The sequence below is a fragment of the Lactuca saligna genome, chromosome 4 (genome assembly GCF_052625555.1).
Source record: "Lactuca saligna cultivar CGN05327 chromosome 4, ASM5262555v1, whole genome shotgun sequence".
Classification (NCBI taxonomy): Eukaryota; Viridiplantae; Streptophyta; class Magnoliopsida; order Asterales; family Asteraceae; genus Lactuca; species Lactuca saligna.
This window is the reverse complement of record NC_136420.1, coordinates 20,375,006-20,391,934: the sequence shown is the minus strand read 5'-3', so window position 1 is coordinate 20,391,934 and position 16,929 is coordinate 20,375,006. Positions and strand designations below refer to the sequence as shown.

The following is a 16,929-nucleotide window of genomic DNA, read 5'->3' as shown; positions in this document are numbered from 1 at the left end:
AGTGTGTTTGATGCATAACTTATTATTGTTATTATTTTAACTTGAAAGACCTATACTGTTTGTTTTTGTTATGCGCTTGGTTCCTGCTTACCTAAAAAAACTATATTGCCAATTGATTTTTTAATTTATTTAAATAAACACACCCCAACCCACCCCTCACCTTCCCTTAGACACCCCACTATTTTTTCCTATTTAAATAATAATATTTTTAGGTAAGACATGAATCAAGCGCGTAACAAAAACAAACAGTAGGGACCAAGCGCGTAACAAAAATAAACAATAGATATAAGTTAGAAAATAAGTTAGGTACCAAGCACCCAAAATACCCCAAGCCATAGGGACCATTCATGTAATTTACTCTTTAAAAAACAATAAGAGACGGTAATATAGTCTTTTTACCTCTGAGAGGGACCAAACGTGCAATATAGATAATATAGATATAGGGACAGTTTGAATTAAAAATTTAAATTAGGAACTAAACGTGCAATTTACCACAAATCACATGGACTATTCGTGTAATTTTCTAAAAAACACCATAGTATGCAAATCTTAAATCCATGCAAAAATATATGAAAATGAAAAGAATTTTTTTAGAGCGTCTTATGTAAGGATGTAAATGAAAAAACTAATCGAGCTAGATTTGTTTAAAGTTATTGAAGCTCGAGGCTCGAAACATATATGAAGCTCAAAATTGGTTCATTAAAGCTCTTTTGTCCATAAACATTGTTAAAGATTGGGATCACTTATTATTATTATTATTTTTCATATTTTATTAATAAAAATAATAGATAATAGTATATTAAACAAAAGCCTGTTTAAGCTCGCAAGCTTAAACAAGCCATCAATGTAGGCTAGAGATTGGACTTGTTTATTAAACGACTCAAACTCCATTCATTTTAAACTTTTAACAATCCGATCCAGATAAATGCCAAATTTACATCCCTAATTTTTTTGTTTCCAATGCAAAAATAGAAAGGAAAAAAAAAAGAGATTTTATTATTATTATTATTATGGTGGAAAGGGCTAAGTAGGGTCCATTGATTTTAGCCCATGTCCCAGCCTTTTAGCCTGTTTGGCGGGCTGTGAAAATTAGATTACGAGCTTAATAAGATTTGTTTAAATTTGTCTCTTTTTCTATTTTTTAATATATGCTGTTTTATCTTAATTATATTATAGATACGCTTTTTTTTTTTGTGAAGTTATTAAGTATTACTTTTAGTTCTTTCATTAAAACAAATGATTAAAAAAAGTAGTTAATTATAAGATTACGATGATGCTATTAAGATGATATTAATATAATTTGACATAAAACAATAGTATAATAACAATAAACAAAAATTAGATATTACGGGGAAGAAAGCTCGCCTATGGTGATAATGCTAAACAATTTTCTTTTAGACTATTGAATGTAGCTCCTAAGATTTTAACATGTGTAAATGGTAAGTGAGCCACATGTTCCACATGCCTTATAAAATGAACCATTAGGCTTGCGACCAAATGAGCATGTTATTTTCCTACAATTAACCCTACAAAAATATTGAAGATAACATATAGAGCAAGTATTTCTCTAAAGTAGTAAAATATTTTTAAAAAATAAAGAATTCAGTCACTATAGGGAGGAAGAAGAAATTGTAGAGTTTTTGGCAGAAGAAACGTATGAATTGAATTAAGTTGGAGATTATTAATTAAATGTTTACATGCATGCATGGAAGCAAATTAATTTTGAGATTGTGCACATACATATATATATATATATATATATATATATATATATATATATATATATATATATATATATATATATATATATATATATATATATATAATGTCATATAATAATCTAAATACAAAATTAAATCATCCATCACCAATCTAACTCTATGTTCCTAGAAATATAATGATTATCAATGTTTTTTATAACTTCATGCGCCGCCTTTATGTACCTCCTCATTTCTTTCTCCGCTGATTTATCTAACAACCAACAAGCAACAAAATCAAGATCAGATAATATTTATTTACTTACTATCAATGTTTGTTTTTCGTTTTTAAATTAACAAAAACTAGTTAATTACCAGTTTCATTTATTTTTAGCAAGAGTTGTTCCCTTGTTGGAAGTGTACACATCCCAGCAGAAACAGCAGCCCTAACTGCCCACGTGTGATATGGTGCACACACTTGTTGATATGCTTGTGTCGCTGCTTTTTTAAGTGAATGGTTCCTACGTTTATATATATATATTATAATTATAATTATATATATATATATATATATATATATATATATATATATATATATATATATATATATATATATATATATATATATATATATATATATATATATATATAAGTGCATAGCAATTAGCATACTCGTCTGATATGAAATTCTGAAACAATTCTTTAATGAGATCAAGACCCTGGCGAACTCTGCGAAGGTTACGGGTATGGCTTCCAGGTGATTTGACTGTCTTATTTCTCAAGTCAAACTCAACCACGCTGCTTAATGTAGCGAACTGCTTTGATGCTTCAAGAAGATCACGCACCTAAAATCAAATCAGATCACTCACTTTTTACTTTTTATTTATTATTTATCTTCTAAGTGTGTTGTAGTATTGCTGTTAAAAAAATAGTAACATTCATCATCTATAACTCATTCCTTGATATAAGTCTGAAATCTACAGTTTTGATTATAATCATATGTTGATTCATGAATCACGTATAGAAACGCCCTGTTATCAGGATATCAAAAATAGGTTAAAGAAAAACTATATAGGTTATACTATACCAATGATCTATGTGGAAATATATCGCAGAATTGGGGATATGGTTAAAGCTTGATCATCATTCAGATTTCAAAAGAAAAAAACAAACCTTTGAGGTGTATTCCATCTCTGCGAATCTGAAAGCAATGCCGAGACAACCAAAAAGCACAGACACCAAAGTACAGGCTTCACAAAACGGCTTCAAACGCAAATCAACGGAACCCTCACTTTTGTTCCCCTTTTTAATCAAATCCGCAATTTCCTCAAACGCCTGTGCGATGGAAGCAAGAGGGGTTTCTGTTCTATTAGCATCTTTGTTGTCGTCATCGTCATTATTCATCTTCCGGATCCTAACACTTCACGGATTAACATAAACAATGAATAAAAATACAGTCCCCGTTGAGATCATCTAAAACCTAAAAAAAACGAGAAACAAAAATCTGGAAATTTTGAAAAAAAAGAAAGAAATAGAAAGTGAAATTAAGGAAGGAAGCGCATACTTCTCTCGACCCCTGTCCCTGTTAGAGGCGAAGTATGAAAGGAGAGCCATTGAATTTGTGTCTGAATCTCTACAGTTGCGGCATGCCCTAAAAAACCGGCGATTTTGTGTGTTTGATTTTTGGACAATTGGACGGATGAAGGTGGTTCTGTTTCGCGCCTTCACGGAATATGCAAGTTTGCGTATTTATTACTCAACTCTGATTTGAATCTCCAACGGTTGGACCTTCTACTTTATCATAATATTCGCAATGGTCCCTTTTAAAGAATCAACATATTTTTCCATTTAAATTAAAAATTAATATCTATAAAACTCAATATTCTTCCACCTTTAAGCTTTTGTCTAAAAATGTACCCAAACTACTTTTTTTTATAATGATTTTTATGGGAAAAAAATTGGTGAATTTATGCAGATTTTTTGAATAACCTTCTTAATTTTTTTAGATTAAATTATAAAAATGGTCCTATGTTTGTTAAAAAACTTCATTCCAAATCCAATTTTCTCTCCCCATCATCTCAGTCTATGATTATATTTTGTTGCACCCGTCTTTCCCTTAATTTCTGTTAGATTTCAGCTATTGCCCATGAAAACATACCTCTCACATGAGGACATAATGGTCATTTTCCTCTTATCTTAATGAAAGTTATATATATAAAATAGAACATGGTTTCACGATCCGCCCCACCCTAACTTTCACTAGCCGCTTCATCTTTTTTTTGGGTCTCCCCCCCCCCCCCCCCCCCAACACATTTTTACCAATGCCAACTCTAACAACACCGTCTTGCCTAATTAAACATTATTGCTATAGATCATATCGCTTGCATAATCTATGAGTCGCAAGCTTGTTTTTGGCTTGGCTTGGCTTCGACATCTACCACCCTCATCTTTTCAACCAACACCCTTAAAGCAACTTCAATGGGAAAACAAGCAACTTTAAAAGCACAACCATCATAATAAATTCGAACATCATTACAAACAACAAATATTTCAACAACTTGTAAAATAACGTCCACATCGAAACAACTCCATTTGACAATACAACCGTCTTTAGGGTCTTAGATTGTTCCTTCCACATGAAACATCCTAGGAGCATTTATTTTCATTCCAAACGTGAAAATATGTGACACAAACATCAAAGTGGGGGTTTGCATGCATGTTTTAGGGGGTGTTTGATAGACTCTTAATGAGACCATTCAACGACAACCTCTAAATTGTTCAATCGTTAAGATTGTTTGGTTTGTTAAGTTCGAGCCTCTAAATCGGTCATATGCATCTAAATAGTTTAGCTGGAAGGATGAGTCTTAAACATTTGGATGCGAGAAACTACATCCATTATCATTCTCTCTTTAAACAACACTTATCCTCAAATTCTTTCTACAAACCCTAGAAACATTAAGCATCAACCGCGACCCTCACCTTCAACACTGTAAGTCGTTGCCCTCACCACCACTATCATCACATATCACCCTTACCACCACCACCATTGGCTGTCCACTCACCAGCTCCACCATCAGCCTTCGTAGTAGCGTGCGCACACACACACACACACATAGAGAGAGTGAGAGAGCTTGCTCACCACCATTGGTATGTTTGGTGCATTAATGTAAGAGATAAACAAATATGGGCTTAAAGTGCCGATTCCTTGAAAGATGAAGGTAGGAATCACTTAAGGACTCGGAATGCAAAAAAAAAAAAAAAAAAAAAAAGAAATCAAGGATCAAAGTAATATCAAACTTAATACTTGGTTGGCCAAAAATGAGATTAACCCCAAGTATTAACATACTTCTTTACACTAATTCTAATCAAAATGACAATGATCACCACAAAAAAAAAAAAAAAAAAAAAAAAAAAAAAAAAAAAAAAAAAAAAAACATCACGTGTTCTCTTTGATTTCCTTTACAATCACAACAAATATCTCCTCGGGTTGCCTCTTCCACAAGTAATTTGCGGCTTCTAACCACCGTGGCTGAACCAAAAACTTGTTTTGTTGAGTCGCCCAATGACACCTCTCATGTTCACCATCTATGGAAATGATGTGTGTCACTGACATGTCAACATCTGTCACACATTTAGCCCCTAATCTCTCTGCTATTTTCCATAACCGATGAAACTCTGTTGCCAACACACGACAGAAAAAAAATCTTACACCCCTTCAAGATTTCACCACGAACTGTCCCCATCACCTGCAACACTATATATTACAAAAATGAGTCCCTATCCTTTTTCATTTTTATCATATTTAGTCTAAAAATAAAAATGTTTTCAATTTTTGTCTTGTGGGTTCTTATTTCAACCATATTTGGAAGAAATTCATCCTAAGGAACAAATCTTGTACGTTATGCTAAGTATAGGGACCATTTATGTAACTTTGTCTAAAAATTAAATTCTCACCTGTCTTACATCTCGACCTGTGAAATTATCTCCAAGTTCCTAAAATGGAAAATAATTAAACGCAATTTTTGAACATATTTTTATATATATTTGATAGATTCATAGAAGAATATATACCAAATCAAAGAACATATGATGGATTCGCTTGAGCACTTGTAAAATTCTTGCAAGAGCTCCATCAACTTCACTTTCATCCAATTTCAATTCAGATAATGATTTATAACCTTTGCATCTTAATTCTTTACAACTTGAAGCGAAAAAATGATATCTTTCCATCAAAATAAGATTCTCCTTGTCCTTCTTACCCCACACCTACATATTCAAAGTAACCAACTTTTTAATTAAGTTACAAAAGTGGTCTCTATGCTTTCTGATCTTTAACATGTTTACTCAAAAATTGAAACTTTTTTAATATAAAATCAAGATCTTGGGTACAAACTAAATGTAGTCTAAAAGTGCTTACTCTTTCTGTATCATCAAGAATTAGAATAGCAGTTTCTTGAACAAGAACCACATCAAGGGTTTTGTGATGCGTTTTAGGGCAATCAGTTAGAGCAATCACTCTTGAATCAAAGTAAACCTTTTTAGGGTCAATCAGATTAACCATTTCTAGAGCATAAGCTCTTCCTCCCCTTGTGTAAATGTACATTTCAAAGAGTTCACTTGCTTCTTTCAAGAAAGTGTGAACAAAAGGTCTTAACTTTGTTAACATTTGAATGGAGTCTAGTTTGAAGAGACTCTCTCTTAATGCATCTGTCAAAAAACATTTTCACTTTACTACTTTCACTTATAACTCAAGAAACATAAATTTAGCATAAGGGAATAGTAATAATACCTTGTGTATGTTCACTTTGGTTCATTAAATATCCTTCTTCTTGGGTTAAATCTGTAATTTGAGTTGAGTGAAGTAAGGTGTGATCTAAATCAAGATCTAAGCATAGCTTTTTTTGGCTAAAAAGATTCTTTAAATCTCTTTCACGCAAACGAGTGATCTCATCCTTAGTAAGCCTTAGAACCTTCAAATTGAGATATGATTATATAAGTTTTTTCAGGAATATGCAATTGAAAACTTATTTGGTTTTATGAAAGAAGAGAATAACCTTGTGTATGTACCTAAATGCAACACCGGTTTTTTTATCCATTTTTTCTCCACACTTGAAGCACATTCCTACAATAGTACCAGGATGTGTGCATATGTCCTTCTTCATTGATGTTTCTACATTTTCTAACACATCATCGATCTTTTGCCTTTTTGTCCTATGGAATAAAATCTATTAAAAGTGGAAAAAAGAATCACAACTGAAACATTCAAGACACTTGATTATACCTTTTCTCACATGCAAAAAAATAGATGCATTAAAGATGGAAACTTAGTTGTTGCATATCTAATTCTTTTTGAGTGAAATAGTTTCAATAGGCACCTATTTATATCCATATGATCATATGTCTCATTGGCATCTTCTTTTTGTTCAGGAGAGGTATCAGATGTGGAATCCAACTCTGTATCCAGAACTTCAGCAAAATCATCAATGTTGGATGAGTTCACCTGTGAATCATCACCCATCACACTCATCTAAAATGCCACCTATATAAAGAACCATACACCAAAAAGGGTTTCATTAATTGTTACATTTGGTATTTAAGATGAGAAAATAGAGATAATAGAAAGGGATTTCTGTTTCATGAAAAACTGTCGAACAATAAATCAGTCAATGCTACATCCCCAAAACGTTAACAACCTGCTTCCGAGCCCTAATATGATCAGAGACCCTTGAGCCTCAAATTCGCTCTTAGTAGTCGATTAATAGTTTAATACGCATGCAAGATTTGGTTTCTAAACAATTCTTGATACAGAGGTTGTGTTAAATCACGATACTAATCAAATAAACAATTCTAGATTATCACGATGACGATTTTAGATTGATTTGATCAATTTGAATTCTTTTAGAACATCCATCAAACACTTGAAAGCATAAAACCTAGGGAATATATTATGTTTTATGTTTACTATCCTCAAACGCTTTCGCCAATACGATGTAAGTTCAGAACACTAGTTAACAAATTCATCATTAGAATCAACGATATACTATTGATATGATATTTCTTGGGAAAAAAACAAATACTAAAACCTTCAAGAAACCCAAATCAACGAACGATTGCCTGAGAAGGGCTCTGCATCGCTGAAGTAGAATGGTCTGTCACCGCCGGAGGTTGGCTCACCTGAACAAGGTATGGAGAATGGGTGCGTACAAGGGAGCCCCAAATCGATTCGTCTCGACTCTAGACCCTAAACCCTCGAAATCAATTGCAGGTTGTATTTGGTAAATCACGAACGAGGATCTTCCCATGCAACCGTTATAAATAATAAATATCGTATAAAAGGACCGACCCGACCCGACCCATAATTTATCAAATTACGCCCTTCAAATATTCTTTTATGAAGAGAACATGAATATTTTACTTTCAATATACGTTTATTTTTTATTTTCTTCTAATGATTCAACTATATCGACGGGCCAATCATCTTTCTACACTTACTGCCAAGTTACTAAACAATAAACATGTATATCATGGATTTCCCTATTTCAAGCAAGCTTGACAATGAGAGGGCTATGAGAAGGTGTTAGGAAATTTTTTTCATTGTTTTAAATACAGATTTTGTGTTACATACAGGTTGATCCTCAGAATTCAAATGCTCAAGACGAGCTAAAAAAAACTTTTAAACCTTAACGTGTAACGAATTAAATTACATAAAATAATTTTAAAAAAATAAAGATAAACCTTATATCAATAAACATAGAAAAATCATAGTATGTTTATTAGATAACCTGATTTTTTATAAACAATTATACAACCAACATAATCTAGTAATTTAATTTCCATTTCTAATAATCTATTTCAGAATTATTATTCATTCATTCATTAACCTTGATTTCAGAATCATTATACAATTAACATTAACCGTGATTTTTAGTCATCATTCATTCATAACATTGATTTCAGATTTTCAGTTATCACTTATCAAAAATAGGGCTGTTAATCGGGTCAACCTGATCAAGTTTAGGTTAAACAGGTCGGGTTAGTCAGGTTTCGAGTTAACTGAGTTGGGTTATCCAGGTTAATCGGGTTAAAATAAAAATAAAATCATATCTGTTTATTTTAGCAAATAACATAAAATTATAAGGACCTACAATGTAATGTTTTAAAAAGTTCTCTCTTTTGTGGAGTTTGTACATAGATTGACCCTAGGTGGATTCACAAAGTTGTAATTCATATATTTAGAATTTTGGTAGGTTCTTGTGTGTTTGTGAACTGTGAACACTATCATTTATCAAATATGTCTTTTTTTATTCTTATTCTTATTCTTATTATTATTATTATTATTATTATTATTATATTGCATTTTTGTTAGTTTATAAATTGACATGGCAAAAACATGAATATAAAATACTTGTTGACACACTCAATAATAAAATTTATGTCACAAGCAAAGTTTAACATATTAACAACAAAACAAATGAGTTTGAAATCAAGTATTTATATCCAAAATAAGTGTTGAATTGGCAAAAACAAGCTTCATTTATTTTATTTTTCATGTTCAAAATTATAAGTTTGCACATTTTTGTTCCAGCAAAACTACAGAAACAAAAATAATTAGCAACATATAATAAGGTAATTTTAGTAAAAAAATTATAGATGATTGAAGGTACCTTTCTCTAGGAGAATTATTGTTTCCTAAACTTCATTTTTTTTCCATATTAATACTTTTACGAAGCCAATCTTGTGTACAAATTAAGCTTTCTATAGTTTTGCCGCCTAAAGAACTCCTATATGAATCCAACACCCTTCCGCTCGCGCTAAATACCGACTCCGAAACCATGGTTGAGATCGGAATAGCTAACAAATCTTTAGCCATACGAGATAAAATTAGAAATCTCAGGCTATTTACCTTCCACCAAAGTAATATCTCAAAACTACCATTTGTATCAAAATTTTCAACACTTTCACCCAAATACTTATCCAATTCACTAATTGATGATGAGGATGTTTGGCTCTTTTTCATCCTATTTCTCAACCTATCTCCATGATTGGAATTTGTTGTGGTAGATGTAGGATTATTGGAGTTTGACCGTTTTCTTAATGTTGAAGTTGAAGAAGTAGTAGATGACAGGCATGAATCTTCATACAAAGCTTTTAATTCATTCTTTATGTGTATTTTCTTTAATTCAACAATTGCTTTTCCTTCAAGCTCATAATGATCATCCAAAATAATTTCCAAAAATTGTTTCTTGTTTCTTGGATCAAGTATGAAGGCAAAACATACCAACAAATTCATATTTTCAATATCACCAAAATATTTGTCGAACTTAGATTTCATCACCTTAGCAATATCATAAAGATGTTGATCCGTTGATTGTTCTTCTAAATAATTGCATTGATGTTGTTCTACCAAAATATTGTGTATTTTAGCTAACTCAAGCACAAGAATGTGTGATGTCACATGCTTTGTCCCGTAAAATTTCAATGTAACATCATGAAATGTTTTGAGAAATTGACACAACTTTCTAGCTTTTGTCCAATCTTCCAATGTGGGAATCGAATGGCCTTTGTTGTGTATTTCATTACCAAAACCCACATCTTACAAGTTATACCTATCAAAAGCTTGTTCATAGGCTTGAGGTACTTCCAACATTTCGTAGGTGGAATTCCACCTATGTGCAACATCAATGATCAAGTGTTTTGTACTTGCACATCTAGCATTTTCAGCGCATTTAGTGAAATTCTCAAGTCTATTACGTGGATTTTTAGTCCACTTAATTGCACATCGTATGTTCACAATTGATTTATTAAACTTTTTAATACCATCTTGTACTACTAGATTCAAAATGTGAGCCACGCATCGCATGTGATACATTTTCCATGCAACAAAAAATTATGATTATTTGCAAACATTCTTTTCAAAAAACCAATTGCATTATCATTTGCGCCAGCGTTATCAACTGAAATTGTCAAAACATTATCAATTCCACACTCATTCAAACAAATCTCTACTCCTTTTCCTATCTCAACCCCCCGATGACCATCAACTTGACAAAAATTCAATAGTTTTTTTGCAAGTCACACCCCCAATCCTGAATGGTGGAAACATTCAGGGGCGGAGGACGTCATGTACACTATCATAACAAATGAATAATAAAGAAAGTACACACCAACATAATATATCTTTTGGAATGTTTACATGATTGTTGTATTACATGTTTCAAAAGTCAAATACAATATGATGCTCCAAAAGATGTCACTAACGCCTGAACATTAGTCCCCAAAAGTAGTTCCTAACCTGGTGTTTAGCGATTCCCTGAGAATACAAGTTATTTCAAAGAAAAAGTGTTAACAATTAAGTTGGTAAGTTCATAAGTAGATATTTGTGTAAATGTATGCCGTTCGAAAGTTTATGTTTGATTTCCAGAAAATCCGATATTTTCTTATAAAATGAGTTATGAATCGTTGTTTGTATGAAATGAATGTATTTAACTAGGAAAAATCTACATTTTCCTAAAAGTGAGAGGAAGTCTTAAATGTCCAATACTGTAACTTGTAAGCAAATATAGGATGCTTAAAATGATGATGTATAGTTTTATTATAAATCAAAACTATAGGAAGCTTGTAATTGTACGTAAAAGCAAATATAATATTTACTTTTCCCGTAAAAACATAATACCATGATAATTGTCTATCCTATGAGTTTTCATAACCGTACTATGATGGATTTGCCTGTAGCGACGTCCTTCAGGCGTCGAAATGTTATGATATTTGTCATCCCGCGGACTGTAGCTAACAGTCAAGATGCGGGATCATTAGTCCCTTATAGATCTACACACACTTATCACGTTCTCCGGGCGAAGACTCTGATTATAAAACAAGGCTTTCTTATATACCTTGATAGGTACGAAGAAGACGAAATGACTCACAGATTCTTAATTAAGTCATGTATTCTTGAAATGAAAGTGTTTATGTCCAAAATTATTAACCTTTCTACAGTGTTGACAAAGGCATAATAATGAGTTGTATTTTCTTGTATAAACATAATGTTATAGTTGAAATGGTTACCCTTGGTATGATGTAGTATGCAGACAGATAAATAAAACATATTTCTATTTATAAAACGTATTGTATCCCATGAGGGTAAACTTGTGATGTGTGATGTTTTGCATGTTAACAACTTCATATGATAGTTAATACGATAGTATGAAAGTATAGCAAAACATTGATGTTTTCACATGAGTTTAACCGTGTGTTTACTTGTGTCCCCCCCCCCCCCCCTTAAAAGTGTTTAAAAGCATTTAAAAAGTGTAGTGATAGGGGTATGAACTCACATGGTAGAAGTGACGATTTGATGAAATCGATGCTTTGCTCAGCCAACACTTCGACCGGAAAGGAGTCGATTTCTCGGAAATCTAGGGAACTTCGGGACTTCGGGCTTCCATCAGGGCTTCGACATGTAACCGGGGCGTCGGGGTAGTCTCGGGATGCTTAACGCAGAGTAAAAGTAGAAAGGGAAGTAGAGTTGAGCAGCCTAAACCCGAGACCTTCGGTTTCTATTTATAGGGAGTAATTTTGGAGCTCATGCCGTAAGCATGGAGTGGCTCACCTCACGAGTTCGATCCTATCCATCCGCTGACTCGACTTCTGACAGCCTGACCCTAGAGCCTATCCATAACTGGCTCATGTCGTGAGTCCTCTGACAGTGTGGGAATTCGTGTATCGAACTTCAGAAATTCATATCTCTCGTATACGAGCTCCGATTTTGACATTCTTTATATCCATGCGTATGTGAGATTATGTTCTACAACTTTTGTTTAGATTCTGTCGGCTAATTTTGACTCTATTTTTATATTGTATTTTTAACAGGTCGGGACTAGAAAAGTTTGTTAAAAATCCATAACTTCTTCATCCGACGTCCGTTTTCATCTGTCTTTTTACCATTGTACTACTATTGTCGAGATCCTTGATTCTTGTTTAGGTTGCGTTGGCTAAAATTCGCTCGATCTCTATTCCGAGTTTTTAGCTATCTACTACTATATTCGAAACTTAGGAAAATCATAACTTCCTCATACGAAGTCAGATTTGGACGTTCTTTTTATATACGTTTACGGATTAATGATATATACGACTTTCATTTAGATACCTAAGGATATAAAGCATTTTATTGAAATTTCGCGTTTTACACTTAACAGTGTTTTACCGGTATTGCCGCGGATCTTCGATCGGTCATAACTTCTTCGTTATAACTCGGATTTCAATGTTCTTTATGTTTTTTTGGAAACATAGTTATGATCTCTACCAATTTATCTAACCCAATTGAGATTTTTGAACAATTTATTTTTGACCTGAATTTGACTGGTGTTACAGCATGTTCCAATTATTGGCTACAAAATGGGCGGTAAGAGTCGTATAACTCTTTTTCTTGATGGATGTCTAAGTATTAGTAGTCGAACATATCTTACCGATGTTTTTTTAAATTAATTCATGAAGTTTTTTTTTTTCTCTTTAGAACACAATGCCAACCACTGTTGTATTATTGTACCTCTACATGGAACATGGAATAACGGTTGAGTAATTCTATTATAATGTCTAAACCCTTTGTCCTCGACAAAACTAAATGGAAGTTCATCTACTATAATCATGTGGGCTAAGACTTTTTTACTTTCTTTTTGATGAAACTTCCTTGACATCATTTTGTTTGTATCACCATGTTCAAAAGTAATTTGAGTTTGACCAACACTTATTTTTGCCAAGTAAATTGTGCACTTTTTCAAATGATTCGAGAGATTTTTAATACCATACATTTTTACACACATAATTATGACTTACCATAATGTGTACAACATGCTCTTTAATCTTCTTTTGCCATCCCTTCTTTTAAAGGTTCTTCTTTAAAGTGATCCCAAACCTGTGATTGTTTTTTTGAAGCTCTTTGTCGTTTGACATGCTCTTGGATTTCATTTTGGATTTCATCTTGGGTTTCATCGTTATTGTTGTTTCTATCAATTTCTATTGTTGTTTTATCCTTAAACTATATTGAATCTTACATTTGTACATTATAAAAATCAATAAGAAAACCATAAATATTTAACAATGAAATTCGGTTAACAACACTTTATTTAATATTTTATAAGCTTCTGTAAAACAATTTATAAAGCTCACATATCACAAACCCTTTTCACCTCAAATTTAATATATTTAAAATTACAAACAAATATGAAACAACATTTTTTTTTAATATACAAACCCAAAGGATAGGATTATGGCTATGAATCTCCTCCACGAATGAAAGTTAACACCACAAGAAGTCAAGAACCATTAGATCCTTTAACTTTGAACCATAAAAATAGATCAATAACCATTCAAAAAATTTATTAGTTTTGACTTTCAACAAAACAGTCCTATATATTATTAATTAATGGAATTCGACTAGAACTACTAACAATATGATTTTCTGCAAATACTAAATACATATTCGACAAATACAATTCATGGTTCTAATTTTCTGCGACAATAAATAAACAATGCTATTGTGATTTCAAGCAAAGAAGCAAACACATTCCCATGAAATACATAGAACATATTCAACATATAAGTAAATAAATCAAGAATGGGAAAACGATTGAGAGTTTAATACGTGAAAACATAAAGATTTTGCGGGATCTTATTATTACTGTGTTCTTGAAGAGGATCAGAGAACTTGACGACCAAAAAAGAACTTGCGAATTGCGAGGGTTTGAGACGTATGTGTTGCGAATTATGAGGGTTTGAGGCGTGTGTGTTTTTTACTACACATATTGTTTTTGCATGACTAACAAGTAAATCACATAAGCTTAAATAGTATTGTACAATACAAGTATTGTTATTAATTATAGGCTTAAACGGGTTAACCTGAACCCGATTAAGAGAAATTTTATGCACCCGAAACCTGACCCTATACATATTACCTGTTATTCGGGTTGACCTGAGAAACCCTATTTTAATTTTAGACCCGATTAAACTCGACCCTATTTACATTATTCGGGTTCGGGGTTTTTTGACACCCCTAATCAGAATAACATTATTCTTTATTCATTCATTAATCTTGATTGTAGAATAACAAGGATAAACATTAAACCGATTTCAACCACTAACTGAGGACTACATTTTAACAAATCGAATATGGTTCCAATTTTGAGTCAAAATTGGCTTGAACTTCTGATTTCTCTGATACAAATTGATACAATTTTAACATAATCGATTTAGGGTATTAATTGATTACGAGTGCACTCACTGCCTTCAATAGGTGATCAATCGGCCCTTGTTGAGTCTGTGGGTTGTTGTCTCTGTCAATGAGTCGCTGCCGTTGATGCCTGATTGACGATCATCTTTTTAATGAGATTGTATGTTCATACCGAGTACTGAATGCTGTGATGTTGATGATGCTTTCTTGGTGCTTGCTATGCCTTCTTCGTAAGTGATTCTTGACTGCTTTTGGAATGAGTCGAAATTGAGTAAAAATATTACATATTAATTGAAAAAATTGGGCTCCTGAAAATTATGGGCCATGTTTCAATGCTCACTTTGCACATGCTTAAAACCGAGCCTGGTTACATATACAAACACCACTTGCCCATATTATTATGGCAGATATCCATGCAGTTTACTCTTATGTGTCTAATCACCCACTCTCATACCACATGTTTCTGGATGACGGTACAAACTCTTTTATATATATTCTTCTAAACTATTTAATGTTTTTATGTAATATTGTCATTTGTAAGATTGAGTATTTTTGTTTGGCAGTCGTACGAGAAATGGATTGTCTGGTATTTTTTTATTAGGAAAACCGTCGTTTGTTAAAATAAAAAATGTGAATCTCCTCCACGACGATCATTTTTTTTAATGAGATTGTATGTTCGTACCAGATACTGACTGCTGCGGTGTTGATGATATTTTCTTGGCGCTTGCTATGCCTTCTCCGTAAGTGATTCTTGAATGCTTTTGGAATGGGCCGAAATTGAGTAAACATATTACATATTAATTGAACAAATTGGGCCCCTAAAAATTATGGGCCATGTTCCAATGCCTACTTTGCATAAGTATATTCCTAATAAATACATAAGTATTCCAAGTTCCTTCTCTCATTCTATTGTATCATCTTTATCTTCCTATTTCTTTGAACCATTTATGTACAAAGGATAGTATTATATTGTCTTTTTGTAATAGAGGGGTGTGAGAGAATGTTAATGGTGTTTGGGAGTATATACCAATAAATGTTATATAATCTCACTTTGAACTTGCATTTGGGTATAACCATACTGGGTTGATTGATTTAGTGGCTAGAAAAATATGTACAAAAAATAATCAAATGTTATATTATAAATATCCCACGATCACCACTATTATCTATACAAATGAAAACGAAGAGTTAAAGGGCTATTTATATATCGTATGTTATGTGTATCCACATATAATTGTGTTGTATGCTGTCAATATTTGTGCATAACATCCAAATGACAAGGGGCTGATGGAAATCGATCAAGTGGAAGGGGACCGACAAGTAGAAGAAATGAAATTGCAACTATTATGGTTTCTAATACTGATGCTTTCAAGTATGTTATCCAACATAAATGTAAGAATGCTATTGTTGATGAACTTACATATGATATTGGTGTATATAGGATTGTTAGTGGAGATCATATCCTCTTTTTTCAATGATTTGTAACACCCTATTTTGAGGCATTTCTTAATTCGGGGCAGTGACCCTATAACATCCTGGTTTCTGTCATTTCTTATTTCAGAGTCATGGGCCAGAAGTCGATTATGTAATGGATTTGGAGCTTGCGGAGGTATTGTTTAGACACTTTTGGAAGGAAGCAATGATGGTTACGAGACCTTAACCTTTGAATTGTGATTTGGGTTGAATGGTAGAAAAAGGAAAGTCATATGCCGGGGTCTTGCATGAAATATGGGTTTTTGTTCGAGAAGTTTTTAGTCCTAGATATCTAGATAATATTGTGGGCTCTTCAATACTGTTTCGTAGATATTAAGATCATCAAAAACAGAGTTGGAACGAAGAAGTTATGACTGTTAGAAGTTAGGAGGGTTTTGTGTTTAGCCTAGTACATTGGGCGTACATGGTGTATGTCTTGGATTTTGAGCACTATAACACCCTTATGGCGCACATGAAACCCTAGATGCTTTGCATCTAAGTTTTCTTTATTATACATGCAATATTGTTTCCAAAGCATGA

General features: G+C 32.7%; 1 protein-coding gene and 1 pseudogene across 2 annotated transcripts; both read right to left on the bottom strand.

The window, feature by feature from the left end:
• Window positions 1-1,818: 1,818 nt before the first annotated feature.
• LOC145041355 (ACD11 homolog protein-like) lies at window positions 1,819-3,445 on the bottom strand. 2 transcript variants are annotated; one of them, XM_078989377.1, is made up of 5 exons: window positions 3,262-3,445; window positions 2,871-3,177; window positions 2,370-2,542; window positions 2,073-2,218; window positions 1,819-1,971 (listed from the first exon to the last, which is right to left on the bottom strand). In XM_078989377.1, the coding sequence occupies exons 2-5, from the start codon at window positions 3,099-3,101 to the stop codon at window positions 1,865-1,867; spliced, it is 657 nt and encodes a 218-aa protein (XP_078845503.1). In that variant the 5' UTR covers window positions 3,102-3,177; window positions 3,262-3,445; the 3' UTR covers window positions 1,819-1,864. The 2 variants fall into 2 exon arrangements, with proteins under 2 accessions (XP_078845503.1, XP_078845502.1); XM_078989376.1 differs by having other exon boundaries at window positions 2,871-3,117; window positions 3,262-3,444.
• A 1,603-nt stretch (window positions 3,446-5,048) lies between these two features.
• Window positions 5,049-6,865, bottom strand: LOC145038341 (RNA polymerase II C-terminal domain phosphatase-like 4; annotated as a pseudogene).
• Between the last annotated feature and the right edge of the window lie 10,064 nt (window positions 6,866-16,929).